General features: G+C 33.3%; 4 protein-coding genes, 1 long non-coding RNA gene and 7 other non-coding genes across 18 annotated transcripts; 10 read left to right on the forward strand and 2 right to left on the reverse strand.

Annotated features, from left to right (window-relative positions):
* Nucleotides 1–1,375: 1,375 nt before the first annotated feature.
* LOC104757223 (uncharacterized) lies at nucleotides 1,376–5,679 on the reverse strand. 4 transcript variants are annotated; one of them, XR_015587774.1, is made up of 6 exons: nucleotides 5,568–5,679; nucleotides 5,391–5,468; nucleotides 4,169–4,261; nucleotides 3,739–3,841; nucleotides 2,582–2,679; nucleotides 1,376–1,649 (listed from the first exon to the last, which is right to left on the reverse strand). It is a non-coding gene; the product is annotated as an uncharacterized LOC104757223 (long non-coding RNA). The 4 variants fall into 4 exon arrangements; XR_015587773.1 differs by having other exon boundaries at nucleotides 2,763–3,838; nucleotides 5,387–5,468; XR_002036294.2 differs by having other exon boundaries at nucleotides 5,387–5,468.
* On the forward strand, nucleotides 2,350–2,421 carry TRNAP-UGG (transfer RNA proline (anticodon UGG)). Its single transcript has one exon. It is a non-coding gene; the product is annotated as a tRNA-Pro (tRNA).
* Nucleotides 3,529–3,600, forward strand: TRNAP-UGG (transfer RNA proline (anticodon UGG)). Its single transcript has one exon. It is a non-coding gene; the product is annotated as a tRNA-Pro (tRNA).
* On the forward strand, nucleotides 3,935–4,006 carry TRNAP-UGG (transfer RNA proline (anticodon UGG)). Its single transcript has one exon. It is a non-coding gene; the product is annotated as a tRNA-Pro (tRNA).
* Nucleotides 4,380–4,451, forward strand: TRNAP-UGG (transfer RNA proline (anticodon UGG)). The gene has a single exon. It is a non-coding gene; the product is annotated as a tRNA-Pro (tRNA).
* A 163-nt stretch (nucleotides 5,680–5,842) lies between the features above and the next one.
* LOC104757225 (uncharacterized) lies at nucleotides 5,843–7,624 on the forward strand. The gene has a single exon (XM_010479951.3). The coding sequence runs from the start codon at nucleotides 5,910–5,912 to the stop codon at nucleotides 7,341–7,343; it is 1,434 nt and encodes a 477-aa protein (XP_010478253.1). The 5' UTR covers nucleotides 5,843–5,909; the 3' UTR covers nucleotides 7,344–7,624.
* Nucleotides 7,625–7,897: 273 nt separating this feature from the next.
* Nucleotides 7,898–13,579, reverse strand: LOC104757226 (nudix hydrolase 15, mitochondrial). Of its 4 annotated transcripts, none has more exons than XM_087497337.1 (12): nucleotides 13,407–13,579; nucleotides 12,906–13,288; nucleotides 12,612–12,754; nucleotides 12,051–12,170; nucleotides 11,540–11,961; nucleotides 10,920–11,446; nucleotides 10,674–10,814; nucleotides 10,481–10,569; nucleotides 9,852–9,932; nucleotides 9,366–9,455; nucleotides 8,387–8,562; nucleotides 7,898–8,296 (listed from the first exon to the last, which is right to left on the reverse strand). In XM_087497337.1, exons 2-5 carry the CDS (start codon nucleotides 13,231–13,233, stop codon nucleotides 11,734–11,736), a joined length of 819 nt encoding a protein of 272 aa, XP_087353463.1. In that variant the 5' UTR covers nucleotides 13,234–13,288; nucleotides 13,407–13,579; the 3' UTR covers nucleotides 7,898–8,296; nucleotides 8,387–8,562; nucleotides 9,366–9,455; nucleotides 9,852–9,932; nucleotides 10,481–10,569; nucleotides 10,674–10,814; nucleotides 10,920–11,446; nucleotides 11,540–11,733. The 4 variants fall into 4 exon arrangements, with proteins under 4 accessions (XP_087353463.1, XP_087353462.1, XP_010478255.1 ...); XM_087497336.1 differs by having other exon boundaries at nucleotides 10,481–10,535; nucleotides 13,407–13,571; XM_010479953.3 differs by lacking the exon at nucleotides 13,407–13,579 and having other exon boundaries at nucleotides 10,481–10,535; nucleotides 12,906–13,400.
* Nucleotides 8,804–8,875, forward strand: TRNAP-UGG (transfer RNA proline (anticodon UGG)). Its single transcript has one exon. It is a non-coding gene; the product is annotated as a tRNA-Pro (tRNA).
* Nucleotides 9,561–9,632, forward strand: TRNAP-UGG (transfer RNA proline (anticodon UGG)). Its single transcript has one exon. It is a non-coding gene; the product is annotated as a tRNA-Pro (tRNA).
* On the forward strand, nucleotides 10,271–10,342 carry TRNAP-UGG (transfer RNA proline (anticodon UGG)). The gene has a single exon. It is a non-coding gene; the product is annotated as a tRNA-Pro (tRNA).
* Nucleotides 13,580–14,231: 652 nt separating the features above from the next.
* Nucleotides 14,232–16,234, forward strand: LOC147924006 (heavy metal-associated isoprenylated plant protein 4). The gene is made up of 4 exons (XM_087497025.1): nucleotides 14,232–14,767; nucleotides 15,151–15,356; nucleotides 15,457–15,544; nucleotides 15,695–16,234. The coding sequence occupies exons 1-4, from the start codon at nucleotides 14,647–14,649 to the stop codon at nucleotides 16,096–16,098; spliced, it is 819 nt and encodes a 272-aa protein (XP_087353151.1). The 5' UTR covers nucleotides 14,232–14,646; the 3' UTR covers nucleotides 16,099–16,234.
* A 2,502-nt stretch (nucleotides 16,235–18,736) lies between these two features.
* LOC104757227 (protein SPEAR4-like) lies at nucleotides 18,737–20,193 on the forward strand. Its single transcript, XM_087497338.1, has 5 exons — nucleotides 18,737–19,160; nucleotides 19,271–19,378; nucleotides 19,476–19,555; nucleotides 19,649–19,811; nucleotides 19,897–20,193. Exons 1-5 carry the CDS (start codon nucleotides 18,789–18,791, stop codon nucleotides 20,095–20,097), a joined length of 924 nt encoding a protein of 307 aa, XP_087353464.1. The 5' UTR covers nucleotides 18,737–18,788; the 3' UTR covers nucleotides 20,098–20,193.
* Nucleotides 20,194–22,922: the final 2,729 nt, after the last annotated feature.

A 22,922-nucleotide genomic window follows, 5' to 3' on the forward strand; every position in this document is an offset into this window, starting at 1 on the left:
TCTATTTGAATTTATATTTAAATTATTTTGAAAATACATTTAGTTAATAAAATTTGTGATTTTTTGTGCATATGATGTAATTCAAACTTTTAAAAATAGATATATATTACTCAATCGATGAATAAAAAAAATATGGATACTATATCCCACATAGTTTAAAAATTTGGACAATAGGTCAGAGTCATACTATAAAAGAGACCAAAATGATTCTAGATATGAATGAGTAGAAAAATTGATTTATCAGGCATTCAAATTTAAAAATTTCATTTAGTTATTCTGGTTCTTTATTTTAAAGAATTGAAACTTTTACAAAGTTTCAAAATAATATAAATATTTAAAATTTATAAGAAGTTTAAGTATTATAAATATTTCAACAATTAAAAAAGTTAAAGTTTATAAAACCTTTAAAATATTAATAATATATTTAAACTTTTATGAAGAAATATCATACTAACTCAATCTAATATTTATAATAAAAAACAATAAATATTAAAAATTAAGATGATATACTACAAATTAAAATATCTCCGGATGGGGTTATATGACGGAACAGGTTTCGTCATATTAATATAAATTTAAAATATCATTAATTTGGTGCTACACGCTAAAACATCATTTCATTATTTTGTTAACACCATCGATAGTAGAGAAATATATATATTTAATTAAGTTGATTAAATTCATATTGTGTAAAAAACAAATTCTTCCACGGTATTATATGGATTAAACCATAAAATTAATAATTATTATACAATTATAATAATAAACAAAGCAAACAAAAATTTAACAAACAAATACAACTTATATTTTTTTTTGTTACAAATAACTTACCTCGCGGATCCTAATCCAGTCTTATACTATTACATAAGCTTAAACAAATAAGTTTTAATTGTCCTTCCCTAGAGTTGACACCTATAAAATAGTATGGGGTATGATTCCTCAATATTGCTTGCTTTCTTCCCTCTCTAAACCGACCTACTTAAGGACTTAAAGAATGCTGCACAGTAAATTTTTTTGGTATTTAAGTATGTGGTTCAGGACCAATGGAGTCCAGGGAAGTTTTCCAATAAATCTATATTACATTTTTTAAGTATATTTTATATTTATTTAAAATTTTATTTACAATTTTAGTCCATACAAAATTGCACTAAAAGCAATAAGTGAAATATGGTAAATTCACAAAATCGAATTTTTATATAGAAATTTTACCTAAATACCTTATTAATAGCAAAAAAAATTCTATATATGTGTCCAAAAATTAAAAAATGAATTATTAAACTATATACCTTAAATATTATATGTCTCACTTAAAAATTAACAATCAATTAAATTAAATAATTAAACATTATACAAACAATAATAGTATTCTCTTAAATAGATATAGAATATTATCTTATTAATTATACATTATACAAATAGTAATATTTCATAGTGTTTTATCCTGATAAAAATTATAATATTTTAAGAATAATTGTGCCACATGTTCAAATATAAAAAAGATTAAAATTTTAAAAAATGTAATTGGAGCCATCGTCATCGTAAGTTTCAAGATCAACTGCTGAAACCTAACTAAGGGAACTGCTGTAACACCAAAGTTTGGCTTCCACATCTAATAACTTTGATCTCTTCGAATAGAAAACACCTCCCATCTGCAGATTCAAGCAGAAAACATGAGACAAAAAATCTTGTACTAGAATCTCCAAAACTGAACGACAACAATTAGACAAGTACTACACACTAATCTCAATGAAAAACAAAAACTTCTGCAGGAATTTGAGGATCAAGAACTGGCCAAGCAACAAAGTGAAACCTTTTAAAATTTCTACAAAAGCACAGACGTTTATCTGACTGAAACAGCTACCTGTAGCCTGATGCTATAACTTTACTATTAGGCACTGAAGAAAACAAAAAAACATTTGTAGATTTCTCAACAAGAAAACATTTCAATAAGATACAAGAACCAAATGTAAAATAGTTGAAACTTATATTAACTTTACTTTGCCACGACATGGAGGGAACACATCCCATAAGATTACAACCAGAGGAACCACAATAGACTACAATAGGAAATCCTACAACAGATTCTGATAAGAGAAAAACTTCCATCCAGAAATATTGAGAATTGTAATCTAGCTAGAAGTTACGTTCAGCAGAGAACATCTAGCACAAAGCCTCCAGACTAAGCATTAAGTACTAACTGATGAAATTAATAAGAAGAAACTATATTTTCATCTGATACCGCAAATCTAAACAGATCCTAACATCAGGGTGTCCACTCGTACTACAGATCCTAATGCCAACAGCTTGTACTACATAAATAATGCTTGAAACGGATAAACATAAACAGCAGGGCATTTGGTCTAGTGGTATGATTCTCGCTTTGGGTGCGAGAGGTCCCGAGTTCGATTCTCGGAATGCCCCCATTGACTTTTTTTGTAAACCATATGATCTAAATGCTACCCTAACAATGCTAACAACCAATACTTATTTAAGCAAAAGATTTTTAAAACCCCAACCGCCATAGAGTTTCATTATTTTGTGCACTATCATATGCATAATGCAAAGGAAAAGAAAATCATACCGCTGTTTTGTGTCCAATCTATGAATCGTTATAGCCAGTGAAGTTTACATGCTGATAAGCATTACGTTTGTTAAGCTGCCAGATTCATCAAGAATGGGCTGCAGAAAAAGCTCACGAGTCGTGATTAAGCATATAATGGAAAAGCAAAGAAAAGCAACAGTAATCTTTAAAATTGTTTTACATAGTCAAAGAAGTAAATCAGATACTTAGCACCATTGTTCTCTTTCCTAAGATCTCCAGTTCTCATCCTGAACATATACTTTTCAAGCACTGATGCCTCAGAGGAGCTAACAACATAACTACAACGGAATTGGATTATGACATGGAAACAAGGAGAACACTACAGAACATTTCCAAGGGTGCATCAAACACATCTTCCACTTCTACGGGAGTTTGTGTTGGACTGAACACTTTTGTCCCCAAAGATGCTAAAGTTTGTATTCAATGCTCTGATTTATATTAACAACAGGGCATTTTTAAACCATATGTTGTAAGTTCCAGTCTAAATTCTTGCATATAAATTTGTATTTGGTCCCTCGTTTGTCACAGATCACATTCAGCCTTTCAACTATGAGTATATAACTAAAACTTCAGCAATAGTACGGGTGTAATGTCTACAGAGTAAGTCAATAACCTAAGCATTTGATATAGCAACATGATCGGTCACATTTTAAGGCAAACAAGATCACATGACTAACTCTTCTAATGATTTTTCGTAGAAGAAACTAAACAGTTGGACCAATATATTTCTGGAGTTTTTCCATACAGAGTTTCAATACAAACCAGTGATTCAAACAAAACTGCAAATGATCATTTCATAAAAAGTTAATAGATTAGATCTAGAACATGCTACTAAGACTAAAATATATATTTGTAAAAGTCAACTAAGAGAATGGGGTCAAAATCTGACCAAATCTTCAACGATTCAACTAAAATGCTTAACAACAGGGCATTTGGTCTAGTGGTATGATTCTCGCTTTGGGTGCGAGAGGTCCCGAGTTCGATTCTCGGAATGCCCCATTGACTTTTTTTAAGTAGATTGATCGAAATTCAAGAAGAAAATTGCATAGTTTATCTAGTCTTAGTTTTACCGCAGATCTAATTACCCTTTCATTTCAGCAAGAGAAGTGATAAATGTAAAGGAAAAGACAACTTACCTCTCTTTCACGTCCAATCAGTAAATCTTTTTAACCAGTAACCTTCATATAGGGAGGTCCACCACGTTTTTTAAGCAGCTAGATTCACCAAGTATGAGCTCTACTAAACAGAAAAAGAATTTCGATTAATTATCAACCGGAAAGAAAAGAGAGAATGCTAAGAGGAGGCAGTAACTGAACAACATATAAAACAACAGGGCATTTGGTCTAGTGGTATGATTCTCGCTTTGGGTGCGAGAGGTCCCGAGTTCGATTCTCGGAATGCCCCTTTAACTTTTTGAAGTAGATGGTCAAAATTCAAGCAGAGAATTGCTTAGAAAATCAGATCTTTATATAGTCCTAGTTCTGTCACAGATCTTGATCCTAGTAAGAACCATATATACTTAATAAAATTATAAAGTGCAAAATGTAAAGGAAAAGAAGAACATACCGCTCTTTCACATCCAATCAATAAATCATAACCAGTAATCTTCACATACTGAGGACCATCATGTTTTGTAGCAGCCAGATCACAACGAATGAGCTGTGACAACAGAAAAGAATTTTGATGAAGTATCTACCGGAAAAGCAAAGTGCAACACATCTCTAAAATAAGAAAGAATGCTACTAGGAGGTACTAACTGAACAACATAATAAAAACAGGGCATTTGGTCTAGTGGTATGATTCTCGCTTTGGGTGCGAGAGGTCCCGAGTTCGATTCTCGGAATGCCCCACTGGCTTTTTTTAATAGAGGGTCTGATATTCCAGCAGAAAACTGAATCAAATATCAGAATTTTTATTGACTCCTAGATGTTTTTGGCAAATCTTCTTCCAGCTAAGGATCATATATTACCCTTTCATTTTAGCAAGAAAAAAAATAAAAACGAAAGGCCAATAAAGTTTCATTTATAAGTGCTTAATGCAATGGAATATAAGAACATACTGATATCACTTCCGATCAATGGATATTTTACCTAGTAAACTTCATAAAGCAAAGTGAAACAACAAGTCTCTCAACGAAAAAGAAAAAATTTGATTCTAGGAACACCCCTTTGACTTTTCATAAAAAAAATATGTTCTGAATGCTAGCTCAGACATATGGCATATAAACTCGTTCTTGCTACAGGATGTTTTAAAGATCACATAAATCATTTGAACAATGTTGATTAACCTAAAACTCTACCAAACATCGAGTCACAAACAATCCACCAGAAAAATTCAGCTGATAGGTGTCAGTAACAGCTCAAGAATCAGAAATAAAACAGGATTGAGTTTACGCCAACAATAAGTTTCCAGATTCATCAAGTACAGACCCTTCAGTAGGACAAGTATTTGGTTTAAATTGACAGTGAAAAACATCATTCCTTCGTCAACATTAACCAGCACGCATGAACCAAATTACATCAACAACAGAGCAATTTAGACAAGTCAAGGGTATAAATTCTTGTTTTGGATGCGAGAGGTCATCGGTTCTATTCTATGAATTGCCTTTAACTGAGTCTTAAGCATAAGCATAAGGTCTAGTCTAGTATACAGATCAAAATTATAGGCTACAGAGACATCCCTCGTTAACTTTTAACCTAGGAGAGGCGAAAACTGAGCAACACACATCAACATCACATTCTTAGCAAACAAAACCTACAAAAGCAGTAAAAGAGCAATATGTACCCACTTAAGTAGAAGAAACACATCACACGCCCATCACTGATTCTCGGTTTAGGCTGTAACGATTCTCCAAACTCCGCGAAACCTGACGCCAAATACGAAATTCATCCCACATCTCAGATATCATACAGTCAAGAAGAAAAAAATTGGTTTAGTAATTTCGTCGAACAAGTGGTGAGCGTACCTCGTGATTCAGCATATCGATGACGAGTAATCCGATGAAAACGAATACGTCGCTCAATCGTTGCTATATATCTGGTTTAACTAAACCGAAATTGCACCAAAATTAATTAATTTATTCTGGTTTAACTAAACCGGAGCTGCGTCAAAACGACGCTCAATCGTTGCTATATATCTGGTTTAACTAAACCGAAACGGCGTCATAATTAATTAATTTATTCTGGTTTAACTAAACCGGAGCTGCGTCAAAACAACGGAACCAAATTAGAATATAAATAAAGTAATAAACCCTAAGAAGAACGCTTCTCAATAGCTTCGTCGACTTAGCTTCGCGGTGGTGGTAACAATGGCTGCTTCTTCTTCCTTTCTTCATCGAATCTGCTTTCTCCTTCTTCTTACCGTCTCTCTCCTATCGTCAGACGCGGCGGAGATCAAAACTATTGGTCCCGGCGAGCCAACTCTGGATGTTAGCCTTACTCCGTGTGAGCGAATCCAAGTCTCCGGCTATCCGAGAACCAAACTAGGGAAATATGCAAACTCTATTAGGGTAAACTTGCTTCCAATCCCAGAGAAGCTACACAGCAAAATCCAAGTTTGTGTTCACCGGAACGCTACAGTTAGAATGTGCCACTGTGAGAAACCTAATTGGAAAAATCTCCCGAAAGGGATCTGGAGCAGCTCTGTAATGTCTCCGTATGGTAAACAATACATTGATGTGAGATTCACTGGTAGTGGATATGAATCGTCTGGTGGTTCAAAGGTCACCATCAACGTTACAGAGGATTTTCAAAAATGGCGAATCTTTTGTCTTGTGGCTGGACTCGTTGTGATCTTGTTAGCACCAGTTGTTAGCAGCTGGCTACCTTTTTACTATACGAGTTCTATGGCGGTTGGGGTTTTTCTAGTAGTTTTGATCATTATCTTCCAGGTTATGAGGCTGTTGCCTGCTGGGAGGAAGAATGTTATGTATCTTGCGTTATATGGATCTGTGGTTGGTGCTGGATCTTTCATTCTACATCAGTTCTCAATGATGGTGAATGTGATTCTTGTTAACTTTGGATTGAGTGAGGATATGTATAATCCGGTTGCTATAATTGTGCTTGTTGGGATAGTTATTACTGGAGCTGCTTTTGGATTCTGGACTGTGAGGAGATTTGTGGTTTCGAAAAACGGAGGAGGTGTGGATGCTAGTGTTGCTCAGTTTGTGAAATGGGCGATGCGTTCTGTTGCTGCTACGTTTATTTTACAGAGCAGTCTTGATATACCTTTGGCTATGGGAGCTTTTGTTTCTGCTTGCTTGATCGGTGTTGTTGTCAGCAAAGCGAAAAGAACTGTAGTTCAAAGTCTTTGGCTTTCTTCGACTGATGCTGGTGATGAGAGACGTCCAATTCATGGGAGAGCTGAGTTTCTTAGTCGTCCTGGAGGTGGACTGTGGAAGAGTGGTAAGAGTGTACCTTCATCTTCTGGCTCTCCTTCTTATGGTATGATGATCTCACCGTCTTCAGTTAACCGGAGGACACCGATCAGAGATCAGGAGTACTATTCTACATACCACAGGACGCCTAACCGGAAGAAGATGTCGAAGAGAGAGTATGACGAGTTGACGCAAGAGACGACACGGGAAGCAATGGCGGGTCTTGCAGCTTCTCCAGGATTCAGTGATTGGTTAGTTGAGCATGCTGACAGAATCAAGCTGCTTCCAACTGATAGCTATGATGACGAATTGGATAGCGAATCAGAATCAACCGGTGAACAATCCTGGACAGGTCTTTTCTGGTAGAGAATTAACACCTTCGAGGCAACACTTGACTACTTTGCACGACACATACTGCTTATTATTAACTTGGCATGAATCAGAACGTTGTAACGGTTTTATAGCATTCAGAGAGTTTAGGGAATAGGTAAGAGTTAGGTTTAAAATCAATCTTTGTACAATCCAATTTTAAGCAGCTCACACATTTAATTACGTGTTTGTGTAGTGGATGAAATTTGGGCCTTCTGTTTCTCCCATAATTGTTGTAATAGACAATGAAAGTGAATTTGTTCTTTAGAGACCGAGAACCAAAGTTGTACTATTAATCTTTCAATAATTTCATTCAATACTGCTAGTAATTTATAAACCAGAAAAGTTCCCAAAAATTCTGCTTGAACACAGCTGCAGAGTACACACAAGCAACCAATGACAACCAAAACCATGTAAAAGCTAAACCGAATGTTAAGAAAATGAGAGAATCCGAATGTTAAGAAAATGAGAGAATCTGATTACTTTCTGTACATTTGAAAACAGTGATATCAAGTAGATTGTTACAACATGTTAAGGCTCAAAAGAGAAAGTTTTGCTTCCAAATTTAATAAGAGTACATTAAAATGAACAGAACAGTGTCTACAATGGAAGGGGGAGAGGGGGATAAGCTGTTCTCCAAAGCCAAGCGTAAAGGTGTTTCTTACAATAGAATCTGTTCCATAACCATAACCAGGAAACTCACACTCACAAGTAAAAGACTAATCTAGGTGATGAAGAAAAAGGAGACCGTCGAAATGATCTTCCAACAAACAGAGAGATTCGTCGAACATTATATGGAGAATCAGTAGTGAGAAGTGTATCGTATTCTCGCTATTCTTCAGGCAGAAACAGACTCGTCAGTCGTCAAGAGAACCTTGTTCAGGAAAAACTCATTCACATGGCAAACCATTGAGGGTAGTTCAACTTACGGCTCTTCTCTGACTCTCATCCTGCATATGTTTTCCAAGCAGTAATACTTGAGAGGATATAAAGCACATATAGCTGAAGTAAGTTCGATATCAGAAAGTGAGGAAGCTTACATTCGTATTTAAAGCTCCTTCGTACCATTACATTCGTATTGACGGAATTACTCACAGGAGATGCTGCCTTGTAAAGTACATACAACGTTCTCTTAGAAATAGAAAAGATGTGCATCTCTCATTTCACAAAAAGAAAACAAGGCTCCACATAAAGCAGAGAACCATCGGCTTAGAACCTAAAACAACAACAAAAGAACATGCTTTTACGGCATTAGCACAAGTCTTCCTAGATAATATTCAGATTGTAAAAGAGAGAGTGCTTAATATATGATTTTCAACAGGTAATAGAGTGGAAAGACCTTCTCAACTCACAACAACAATAAAAAAACATAACGTAATTGTTACAATTTGTACTGCTGTTTCCTCTAAAGAAAGTCTAAAAGACCACAAAAATTATTTGAACTTGCATAAACAACAGGGCATTTGGTCTAGTGGTATGATTCTCGCTTTGGGTGCGAGAGGTCCCGAGTTCGATTCTCGGAATGCCCCCATTGACTTTTTGTAAAACCAATGTTCTAAATGCCAGCTCATACTTATTGCATACAAACTTTTGATAACTCCCGGATATTTCACAGATCACATTCATCATGTCAACGATGTGTCTATACCTAAAACTCCACAAACACTAACTTACAAACAATCCACCGTAAAGTCAACTGATAAAATTTCACATGGTCAGTAACATCTTCAAGCATCAGATATAAAATAGATTGGATCTAAGCCAATCGTTAATCTTAAGAATAGAAGAGCAGAGAAACTATTTGAGTCATATTGCATAAACAAGAGGGCATTTGCTCTAGTGGTATGATTCTCGCTTAATCTTAATCTTAAGAATGCCCCCATTGGTATAATCAAATCTTTACTTAGTCCTAGTTCTATCGCAGTCAGATCCAAGTAAGAAGTAAGAACAATATATTACCCTTTCATTTCAGTAAGAAAATTTAGAAGGTGTGTAATGCAAAGGAAAAGAAGAACCTACCGCTTTTCACATACGAAGCTGTTTCATCAGTAACCTTCATATAGAAAGGACTATCAACTATTGTAAGCAGCCACATTTACCAAGAATGAACTGCATAAGCAGAAAAAAAATTTCGATTCAGTTTCTACTGGAAAAGCATGTAGAGAAAAGAGAGAATGCTAACAGGAGGCATTAACCGAACAATCTATAGAAACAGGGCATTTGGTCTAGTGGTATGATTCTCGCTTTGGGTGCGAGAGGTCCCGAGTTCGATTCTCGGAATGCCCCCATTGACTTTTTGCAAGCCATATAATCTAAATGCCACCCTTACAATGCTAAAAACCAATATTTATTTAATCCAAAAAAATTAACAGGTCTTGTTCAACAACTGTAGACTATAAGTTCTCCTTTTATTTAAGCAAGAAAATTTAAAAACCCAAACCGCCATAGAGTTTCATTATTTTGTGCGTTATCATATGCATAATGCAAACAAAAAGAAAATCATACCGCTGTTTCGTGTCCAATCTCTGAACTTTACATGGCGAAAAGCATCACGTTTGTTAAGCTGCCAGATTCAACAAGAATGGGCTGCAGAAAAAGCTCACGTGTCGTGATTAAGCATATAATGGAAAACAAAGAAAAGCAACACTAATCTTTAAAATTGGTTTACATAGTCAAAGAAGTAAATCAGATACTTAGCACCAATGTTCTCTTTCCTAAGATCTCCAGTTCTCATCCTGAACATATACTTTTCAAGAACTGATGATTCAGAGGAGCTAACAACATAACTACAACAGAACTGGATTATGACATGGAAACAAGAACATTACAGAACATTTCCAAGGGTGCATCAAACACATCTTCCACTTCTGCGGGATTTTGTATGCTAAAGGTTGTATTCAATGCTCTGATTCATATTAACAACAGGGCATTTGGTCTAGTGGTATGATTCTCGCTTTGGGTGCGAGAGGTCCCGAGTTCGATTCTCGGAATGCCCCTTTGACTTTTTTAAGTAGATTGATCAAAACTTAAGAAGAAAATTGCTTATTTTATCTAGTCTTAGTTCTACCGCAGATCTTATTACCCTTTCATTTCAGTAAGAGAAGTGCTAAATGCAAAGGAAAAGAACAACTTACCGCTCTTGCACGTCCAATCAATAAATCTTTGTGACCAGTCTCCTTCATAAATCTTCTGTTTTGTGTGAAACAAGATTTACAAGAATGAGCTACAGAACCAGGGAAAGAATTTTGTTGATTACGAATCTACTGGAAAAGCAAAGGAGCAACAAACCTATGAAATAAAATAGAGAGTGCTACTAGGAGGCATTACCTGAACAGCATAATAAATACAGGGCATTTGGTCTAGTGGTATGATTCTCGCTTTGGGTGCGAGAGGTCCCGAGTTCGATTCTCGGAGTGCCCCATTGGCTTTTTCTAAGTAGAAGGTCAAAAATTTCAGCTGACAATTTTTCTATATAAAAAGCAAACAGTCAATAGATCAGCAATTCGAGAATCCTTCTTAATAAACAAACAAATTTACTTTTTATCCACAAGCCATCAAATAGAGGACACTTACAGCTGTACATTGTCGAATCCTCCATGAATGAGCAGCAAGAATAGGGAAAGGATCGTTCTTGCCTTTAGAATGAGTAGCCAGTGCAGATTCATACCTTTAGAACAAGTCTACAGTGCGACTTCTTTCAAGCATGCAGAATCGAAGCCATTTGCAGAGGAATAAAGTGCCACTGTAGAACCAGATAAAACCAAAACCATGCAATCACAGGAAAAGAGAATTTAATATGAGAATGCTCCCTGGGATTAACCTAACTGAATGAACCACTGAAACACGACAAATCTAGTCCAGAGATGACAACGAAAATGCTGTGTGAATGCTTGAATCTAAAATGATGACTATAAACATGATTAATAAAAAAATCATAAGGCTCACAAGAGAAGTTTGATTTCAAATCTGTTCAAGATACAAATATATTTAGCACAAATTCTACAATGGGAAATGAGCCTTGGGAAATGATTCTGAGTTGTTCTCCAAAAAAGACGATTGAGGATGATGCTTGCCTAGACTCATAACCAGCCAGCTGTTCTCTGCATCACAATTGACCTTCCCGTGAGAACTCAGAAATGAACGCCAGACAAAAGTTACAATATATTATGTGATATTCAAGAATACAGACTGACCTAGATCATGCCGAGATGAAAACCCCTCCAATTATCTTCTGATGTTCTGGAAACCTTTCATGAGATGCCTAACAAGTAGACTAGTTCTGCATCTACTGGTATAGAGAATCAGTTGTATGGATTGTTATTGTCTTCTCGTTGATCTTCTAGTGGAAGAAAACTGATCTAGGAAAGCATCAAACAAAAAATTATATTCATTTAGGCATACAAGTATGCTTTTCTACCAATTTAGGATACTTAAACTTTGGGCTCTGTTCGATAAAAGCAGGTGGTCGCTGATAAGTCACAGATGCAGCTCTGATCAAAATCCCAGCAGTTAAACCCCATATCATATAATCCTTATCTCCTGTTCTGTAGTCAAAGTAGTGGATCAAATACTTTTCGCCCATCCACTCTCTCTCTTCAGATCTTCGGTTCTCATCCTGGACCAAAAAAATGTTCAAGCAATGATGCTTCAGAAGAAAAGAAACAGCTAATAAGTTAAGTAACTTGATAAGAAAACAATAGGAACCTTAAGAAACATTTCCAATGGTGCATCAAAAACAGCTTCCACTTCGGCAGGATTTGGTATCGGATTGAATTTTGTTTTGTCCCTTAAGATACCTATCACAGGAATTACTCTAAGGAGATGCTGTAAGACAATGACACGCATGTTAGGAAGATATTAATCAGAAAAAAATGAGAATTGTGCATCTCTCACTTCAGAAAAGGAAAAGAAACCTTCACATACGGCAGAGAACATTTGCCTTAGAGCCTAAAGGACAACAAAAAGGCATTATTCTTCCGTATTAACTATTAACAAAACTCCTACTTAAGAACATTCAGGATCATAAACTAGATAGCATTCAAGAACGTCCACTTTAGCAACCAGATCTCTGCTACTATGATGTAATTCAGCTAACATGGAAATTCAATAATCAAAGCTAAATAGAGCTACAGGTAACTCATACTATGACCTTGACATTCAACCACAGATCAGCAAGATAGTCTGTAACCTCCATTTTCATTGGCAATTCCAGATTATGATCTCACTAAGTAAGACAAACAGAATTAGGAACCATGTTCTTAATACCTTAGAGAGAAATGGTTCGAGAGAAGTGACAACATCAACAAGGGAAGGGTCCAATCCAATCTCTTCCTCGGCCTCTCTGGTTGCAGTCATCCCATCATCTTTATCACCCTCATCCGCTTTACCACCTGGCAGTGAAACCTCTCCTGCAACCAAAAAACACCTCAAAATTAAACCAAAAACACACTCTGAAGAATCTAAATAAACCAAATACAAAGACTGAACCTTTAAATCTCCGTTACAGAAATCAAAATCCCTCTAATCTTATTCTAACTCAAATAAAAACCAAAACGAAACCTGAGTGAGTAGACAATCTGGAAGATCTCTTAGTGAGGATAACACGCAAATCACCATCGTCTCCTTCGAAGATACAGATCAACACAGCGGCTCTCTTGGGTCTAAACCTCTCAGGGTCTTTCGAAACCGGAGCAATCATAGATTCCTGAAACCCAACTTGAGAAACCACTTTCCCTGCGGTCTCCTGATCTGTCTGCAACTCCTCGGCCTCATCAAACGATGAAGAAGGAGGCGGCTTGTATCCGCGGAGTTGCTGAGCCAAAGCGGCGAGTCGAGAAGACCCAACACCGAAAGAGGAAGTCGCCGTCGCCGTCACCGTAGGCTCCATAGATTTGCAGAGAAAGGTTGTTGTTGTTGTTGCTGTGCGTGCAAGTGAGGGAAGCCTACGGCAAAGCATAAACATCAAAATCCACCGATTTGAGGAAATGGGATTACTACTGTGTGTTGGCAAAAATCTAATCTAATCATTATTTTTTTGACAATTTTTAAGGACACACCCACCTCTCTCTCTCCTCGTGAGTTAGATAGAGTACACGTGTTTCTTCTTCTCGTCTTGTTCCTTTTTTTTGGCTTTTCGTTCGCTCGTGGGGAAGCTCCCATAAAGGTTGAAGCTTTATTGTGTTGCGACTTCTGAGAATTTTTTATTTTTCTTCCGAGAACAACTTTATAAAAGCATCAAATATCTAAATAAAATGTTTATGATGTTTACAAAAATATAAATATAATTATTATTTAACTTGTAATTTTTTTTTTGGACAAATTATTTAACTTGTAACTTCTTTTTTTTTTTACTGTCAAGATGTGGAAATAAATAAATTGTTATACTGATTAGAAGACTCTTCAATCTTGTTGAAACTTCAATTTTGATATCACTTTGTTGCAGAATCGATCAATTATTGTCAAAATACTTTTAATTTCTGAGGGCTTGGCTCCAATAAAAAAAAAAGATGTATGGGCTTCTAAACACAAGAATTTTTACAGTTATTGATTATTATTAATATAAAAAAAAAAAGACAAAGTCAATTGACGAAAACAAAAGATAAGTCAGTCACTCTTTTCTTTTGTTTGGTAGATTGCTAAAACTATATATATATTGACATATCATTTACACATAATTATTACAGTATCTGTTAGCTAGCTAATTTGAACTAAAATACAAGTGGAACTGGTAAACCACCTTTTACGAATTTTCAACCAAGTAATCGAAGGGTTGGCACGATCAAAGGGACTTTTTTCATATATTAAATTAAACTAGACAGTTGAGAGTATTCTTGTGTTCTCTATATTATATAATAAGCATAATCGTGATCATCTTTTTCAGAGAGTACGTATCATCAGAGTCCTTCTGTTCGTGGCTCATAATTAAACAATTATACACATATCTTTTTATACTATGTTTTCCCACTATGTTGCGTCCACGCCTATGTTTTTGTATAGTAGCCATGCATGTAAATTATGTAAAAGGATTGCAACAGTCTTTGAATATTTATTGTTAGAGTCAAACCAAACATATATATATATATATAGACTATAGTCTCAAACAATTTGTCATTTATCAAATGACATTATGTTAGTTTATGTGTAACTTCTATCAGACTGTTTCTTGTCGTGGTTGAATTTCTAATTTCTATTCGTCTTGGCGTTTTCTACATGCAGTTGTTCAGAGCAAAGGAAAAAAACAAAACGCAACAACATAATTATAACAATCGAATCTGCAAATTTAGAGGTATAGAACAAGAAAATGGGAGAAAAAGAAGAGAAGAAAGAAAAAGGCGAGGAAATCATCACTGCCGTTTACAAGGTTCACCTTCACTGCCGGAAATGTGCGTGCGACATCAAAAGGCCTCTCCTTCGATTCCAAGGTTAGGCTTCATTTTCTTAACGATGATCCCAATTGTTTACAAAGTTGTCCTATTTAATAGAAAGTACTTCCACTGTTTCATAGAAGAGATGTGGATCTTGTACTGATGTTTTCAATCGGTTTTCTAAGTTTGGTCATAGTCCAAACTCCAAACTATTATATATTGAGTTTTTGCATGGCTTTTTTTTTTGTTTTTTTTTATAAGTTAAAGTAGTCGATACAACATTATCCAGAGGCAAACCAGGCCGTCGATCCAACCGTCATTAAAGATTTTTTTTTTAAATAGGTGGAACACCATAAAATTGTTACATTTGGGTTTAGCAACTATCATTTGGAGGATTGATAATTATGTGGTTACATTTTGACAATAATATATTATTGTAGGGGTTCATGGTGTGGAGTTTGATTTGGAAAAGAATGAGATCAAAGTAAAAGGGAAAATTGAAGTCGTGAAGATTCAGAAGCAAATCGAGAAATGGAGCAAGAAAAAAGTAGAGCTTATCTCTCCCAAACCGGCCGAGGTTAAGAAAACCACCACTACAACAACAACCACTTCTGTGGTAGAGAAGAAGACCACCGAGGTCAAAAAGGTATATATTTTGCTTCCATAATCGCATACCATATATATGTCGTACCTATATATGTGTGTGAATGCATCTATGACCAACCTTCACTTTTAAAAATCAACAGGAAGTTATCCGTACAACAGTACTAAAGGTACACATTCATTGCGCTCAGTGTGACAAAGATCTTCAGAACAAACTCTTGAAACACAAAGGTATGATCGATCGACATCGATTCCATAGAAAATTATTTTGATTGTTTGAAATAGTATCAAATGAAGGGAAAACGTATATACATAAATTCCAAAATCTCTACTGATTCGTTTAGTCTACTTGCTTGGATTCTAACTTGGTTATTTTGGTAGCTATTCACACCGTAAAAACGGATACAAAGGCGCAAACCCTAACGGTACAAGGGACAATAGACTCCGCAAAACTTTTAACTTATATAAAGAAGAAAGTTCACAAACATGCAGAGATCATAAGCTCAAAGACCGAGGAAGAGAAGAAGAAAGAAGAAGAGGAGAAGAAGAAGAAGGAAGAAGAGAAGAAGAAAGAAGAGGAGAATAAGAAAAAGGAAGGAGAGAAGAAGAAAGAAGAAGTAAAAGTAGAAGTGACCAAAACGACTACACAAGTTGTGGAGTGGAAAGAGACAGTAAAAGTTGAGGGTCAAAAAGATAAAGATGGAAACATACCTTACTTCGTCCACTACGTCTATGCTCCACAGTTGTTCAGTGATGAAAACCCTAATGCTTGTCGCATTGTCTAGCTACAGAGTTGTACATGTTTGTAATGTTGTTCATATCATGAAATTATACAGTATGAACCAATATGACGATGTATGGCAGTGATGTTGTATTAGTAAAGAACCATCTATAGAAACAGAGATATGTATGATTTTGCTCTTCGATGGCGGCAAATCGACGTAAATTAATTAAAGCTATGATATTTGACGGGAAATATAATTAATGTTTGCATTCTAAAATAATGTTAACAAAATAGACTGTCTAAAATAAAATTCAGAAACATGCAAGAGATCACGAGCTCGAAGACTTAATTTAAGCTTAACAAAATAGTGTGTTACATTTTATTTTATGACAATGTTATTCTATAGAGCACATTATGTATATAAAATACAAGTTTTTTTAATACTCGCGACCCTTCCATATATCAAAGGTGTCCCGATGACTAGTTACATAATCATATACAATTATTTTTGGGGTTTTCTCTTTGTATTAAAGTTTTCTATTTGTATTAGATCAATAATTATTTTTATTTTGTTGAAAATACATAATTATATATCTTATGATAATTATTTTCTAATTTTTTTGTTAGCATGTTATCATAATTGTTATGTAGTTGATTACTTAATTATTTTGGATATAGAATTTTATCTTAGAACTCAATTATAATGTATTTTCATGTACAATTTTAAAATAAAATAAATATCTCGATAAATCAATATTCCATCGTTCACAAATTAAATTTTTGGTTTCATTTATATATTAATAAATTAATAAACCACCATAGTCTCTATGTTATCAATTTATAGAAGTTTTATCGTAAATCATAGTAGTAATATTAATTTCCAAAATTGTTTTATTGTGTCGGATAGCATCGGACATAATTTTGTCCGCTGTAAAAGTTTGATATCAATTTTTTTTCAAATAATATTTTAATAATATCAAATTCTAAATAAGACCGATTTTATGATTATACAGCTCAGTTTGTTTTAATTCACATCCACTGTGATTTTTGGTTTTAATTAAGTATTTCGAGTTTTTTTTTTTAATTTTCTCAGATTTATAAAACATTAAAACATTTGACATACAGATCGAACATACATATAAACCATTAATGTGATGTTTTCGGTATCTACTACACGCATTGATGAGAAAGATATTTTAACTACCGGTACAAATAAAAAAGCAATCTAATTTGAATAATAAAAGTTAAAACAAAACGGATATTATATGTGAGATCAGAAAGATCTAGAGAAAATAAAAAAATTAAAAGAAAGATATATTTGTATTCACAGGAGCAACACGTTTTAACAACTAACTAACGTCGATCAACCATTTTCGAGTTTGCAAGAGGAAATAGTTCATTACGTAAAGATGTGATTTTTGTCTGATTTATATATATCCCACCGTATCTAACAGTAAATGTGGTATATATTTTCTTATTTACTTTCTCGATTTTAAATAAAATCTTTGTCTTACATATTCTTCCTCTTAGTTGGTAGATACGCCCAAAATTCAAAGTTGGCTAAATTGATGTGTAATCTTTAAGATATATATTAATTTGTAATCTTGATGAACTAATTAGTTATCTATGACAAAAAAAGAACCAACTAATTACTTCAAAAATGTAGTCAAATATTGTGTGACATATATAAGTACAAATTAACAAGTTGGAAGATTTGTTTCCTCTTTTCTTTTTCCTCGTTTACAATCTATTCTACATGATAATTTTTCTAGTATGTCAACTTGCCATATTAGTTTTCCCAATTTTATATTGTACGAATTCAACATATCTCTCTGTTCGCTGCATTTTTCTTAGACCTTAAAAAATAGAGATTACATAATTACTACTTTCCGAAGTTCTTACGTTTGACCGAATCTTTCTGTTCTTCATTTTTGTTTTTCAAATTAGATAGTGTACCTATTAAGATGACCAAAATAGTTTTGCCATGTAGGTAATTCACAAATCACAACGTGTACCGATGTAAGTGCACCCGTGGCAAACAAATCGATTAGTAGTAAAAACTAAAGGGAAAAAAAATATGAAATCTATATTGCTTAATAATATACATTTTCCCCATAAATCCGAAAAAATACAAATTCATAACTACAAACATATATTTTAGTCAGAGAAGAATAAAATGAAACCATATTTTTAATATAATCCGAATTACATATAAAGTTAGGAAGAAGAATTTTGAATTCAAATTAAAATGTGGAGTTATTGATCAGATAATTCCTAATTAAATTCTTGAAAATATAAAAGCAAAGAAATTATTCAAATTACATATTTGTTTATTCTGTTTTAATATCCTCCAATGAGAGAATCACGGAAATAAAAAAATGAATCTCTCTATCTACACTATATCTTCCAGGTGGTTCATAATACTTTCATACCATGGAAATTAAAAGAATAAAGAGAGAGATCTTAAGAGTCCTAAAAACATGGGAGTTTTTTTTTGAAAAAAATTTCGTAAAATCCCCAGAACTTTTCTCACTACGCCAGAAGAGCCTATTTTTTCTCAGATTTACTTTCCTTCAATCTCTCCATTTTTTTTTTATTAATGACTTTTATTTCTTTCTCCTTTTGCCACATATTTGTTCTCCCTTCACTTTTATCTCTTCTTCACCATTATAAATTGCTCTCTCATCTCTCATCTTTGTAGACCAAAATATCAAAAACTAAGTACTAGAGAGAATCAAAAAACACATCAAGATGTGTAGTAAGACGAATAGTGCGAGTTATCGAAACAGAGATGACGATGATTACTCTGTCTTGTGTCCCAAGAAACAGAAGCATAATAACAATGGAAATGGAGGAGGTAGAAGAAAAGTCCCACGAAGAGGGCCTGGTGTCGCTGAACTCGAGAAGATCCGTCTCGAGGAACAACACATCTCTACAAACGTACAACTTCCTCTTCCTACTCCTCTTCTTCCGCTGGAGAAATCTTCGGCCATCATCGACAAAACCGGTCCGGTTTACCCTTTCTCGTCTTATTTCACGACCGGATCTTTCCCTAATGATTTGATCCCTCCGGCTCCAGTCTTTCAGAGGAAGCATGATTCGTCTCTTCATTGCCTTCCTCCGGTAATTAATCAAAAGAACATATTCATAGTTTTTTAATTTTACAGTTTTTTTTGTGATATATACGGATTTGTGTTTATTGTTTGTATGTGTGTGTGTGTGTGTGTTTACAGATGAATCTACCGAATCAAGGATCTGGAGGATTTTATCAGTTTATAGAGCCCCCTTTAAACCAAACATCTAGTCTTGACAATGTCACTCAATTTCTAGGCGAAGAAAAGGTTAATCATAATTTTTTTTGGTGGTTAAATCCTTAAACAAAATCAAAGTAATCATTTTATTGATTCTTAATAATCTATTTTGATTATTATTTAGCAGACCCTTGCTGCGAAAAGGCCATGGCATTTTATGGCAGAGACTGCGAAATGTAGTGTTGGACCGACCATAACTATCTCAAGGTTTGTTTTTTTTTTTAGGTTTAACCAGTTTCTTTAGTTATTATATGTATTAAAACGTTTAAGTTTGTTTATTTGACATTTTATGACTTTCAGGGATGGTAAACAAATCAAATCACTAGACCTAAGATTGAAAAATCATATTCAAGATTCAGGAACCACAATTAGAAATCCAATTACCATTGATTCATCTTCTCCGACAACTCCTCCTTTGCCGATTTTCCCAAATGCTTCATTCGATTTCCCGCGCTTTTTACAGGTAATGTAGTTTCTATGTGTTTTTACCAGTTTGGTTGATCAATTTTAGTTTCATTTTCATCTTCTTTTTTTTTTTTTTTTTATAGAATGAACAGAAAGAAGTGGTTGATCATGAAATCATACCACGAACGAGCGGTGCAAATTTTCCGATAAATAGAAAACCGTTCTACAGCTTTTTGCCCTCGAATGACCAGAGTATTCGCGACCAAGATCGATCCTTCAGTTTGAGATCCGAGAGATATGATTCAGTTACTGATCACGGCATTGATCTTCGTCTTAAGTTATAAGAAAATTATTTTCTAAGCAAATTTTTAAAATTTTGAATCTTTATGTCATCAGTTTGTAGTTTCGGATAGATATATAACAAAGATCTGCCAAATACTTGAATTTTCTTAGTTCTCTTTAACAAGAAAAACATGATGAGGGTGAAACAAACATACTTTAACCATAGCCACTTCACCTTCAAGAATAGTAATTAAAGACAGTCTTAGTGTGAAGCGTAATTAATTAGCACAAACCACACGATACATGGTCAAACACAATTGTTTATTTTTCCAAAAAAGAAGAAAACAAAAATCATACACAATAATTGTTGGATTTTTCTGTTTGTGATAAAATTTCCAATTAATTAAAATCAACGATTATACAAATTAAAGATAACTTTTCATACTTTAAATATCGTATATGTAGCTTTTTTTTTAAATTATGTTAGCATGTTATTAGAAGTATTAAGTAGTTGATTATTTTATCAATTATATTTTGGATATCAAATTGTATCTCATAACTCAATTAAAATATTTCCATATAAATCAAAGTAGTAATATTAATTTCTGTAATTTTTTTATTGTCTCATGACACCGTCACACAAATAATCTTGTCAGCTAAAATAATCGATATCAAAAATCTTTTGGAATAAAGTTTTAAATGACAATTTTGTTTACATATTTTGCTACCAAACAACTTTTTTATATTATTGGTTTTTTTGCATTTCGAATTTTGAATTTTCTTAAAGTTAGAAAACTTAAAACACTTGATTAAACATCAAATCGAAATAAATAGAAAACATAAATGTTAATTAAAATAATTTGAATAATAAAAATTGAAATTAAAAAATATAATATACAATCTGAAAAATATATATGAGAAATAAGCTAGATAAAGAAAAAAATATAAATTAATGAGCGATGCATTTTGAATATAGCGATCATTTTTCTCTTTGCAAAAACTGGAAAAAAAATCTATTATTTAGAGATGTGTTTTGTTGTAGTATCCAATATCTAACAGTAATTAAAGAACTATATTTTTATTCACTTTTTCTATTTTAATCTTATATTCTTCTTCAGGTAAAATATAATATTATTTTGTAATTTTTACAAACTACTTCAAATAGTTCTGCATTTTTTGTGCAAACTCATCACGCTTAAGGTAAATTTGATTTTTGATTTTGGTTTGTTTCGCTTTAATATCTAAAGACATAAGTCATCTTCGAGCTGTCATTACGAGCAAACAAATTTCTCCCGATACATATATTTTCCTAATCAAACCAAATTACTATACTTAATAATCAAAACACACTATATAATGTTTAATAACAAATTAATATGGTAAGTTAGCTATGTTGATTTTAATTGGTTATTCATTTCTGAAAATTAATAATATAATTTCGGTTTTATAATTTAATTAAATTGCATAAATCCATATTTGACATTTTTACCCTCAACGTATATTATTATTTTTTAAAAACCTATTTTTCTAGTGGCATTTTAAAACAATTTATTACCCTTTAATTACTAAGATTGTTTTTATATTGTACTTCCAAATTAATAAAGATGAGATTTAAAAAAACAGGAAAGGTATACTCTCTAATTATTATTAGCATGTTATTATTATATAGGTTTATGATCATAATGTAAAGACCCTCGAGGTTTTTGAACATATAGTATAAAATAATAATAATAATTCAATAAATAAATAAATAATAATAATAATAATAAAGATTGACAATCCAAAGACAGTATAAGTGAGACATACTTAACTTCAAAAAATCAAAATTTAGTTTACAATCTTCAAGTGTTAGGGAACGATTATAATAATTTATTATTGAAGAAAAGATTGGTCGGAGCTTAGAAGATTGAAGATTGGGAGGTTTGAAGATTGAAGAAAAAAAGATATAGCAAAGGATTGAGAGCTTTGAAGATTGAAGAAAAGAAGATATAGTAAAGAAGATATTGGGTCTGGTTTTTTAGTTTTTGTTTCTTTTTAAGCCTTTTTGTATCAAAATCTTTTTGGTGTCACTGTATTCACAAGGTTTTCTGAGGACGCTGTAGAGTTTGGTTTTTAATACAACTAAAGTGAATTAATAATATTGTAGTTTACAATGCTATTGTTAGGGATGTCAAAATGGTTAACTCAACTCATTATCTAATGAGTTAAAAGTTAAATGAGTTTATGAGTTGACTCAACTCATTTAACAATTGAGATATATCAACCCATGAATCCATTTAGTTAAATGAGTTAGATGAATAATCGGGTTGACCCACTACAATATAAATTAATTAATATTTAATATAAAATTATAAGATGATGATGATGACATCATGCTGTTGACTGTGATATATATGTTGATATGATGATGGTGATGTTAATATGATTATGAAAGTATGATAATGATGATGATAGTATGACAATGTTGATGATGATGATAGTTACATGATGGTAGTATGATGATGATGATAATGTGATGATGTTGATATGATGATGGTAGGATGATGATGATGATAGTATAATGATGTTGGTATTATGATGATAATAGTATGATGATGTTGATATGATGATGGTAGAATGATGATGATGATGATAGTATGATGATGTTGGTATTATGATGATGATGTTGATAATATTAGTATTAGGTTGATAATGAAGAATGATGAGTTAGTGATTAACTCATAAACTCATTATAACCAAACTCATTTAACTCATGAACTCATTTAATCATCAACTTATTTAACCCATCAACTCACTAGTGAGTCAAAAATTTAAATTCATTAGAGTTCATGAGTTGAGTTGAGCAGAGTTGGCTCGTTAATCTTGACCTATTTTGACACCCCTAATA

This window comes from Camelina sativa, chromosome 17 (assembly GCF_030686135.1).
Source record: "Camelina sativa cultivar CO46 ecotype springtype chromosome 17, ASM3068613v1".
Taxonomy (NCBI): Eukaryota; Viridiplantae; Streptophyta; class Magnoliopsida; order Brassicales; family Brassicaceae; genus Camelina; species Camelina sativa.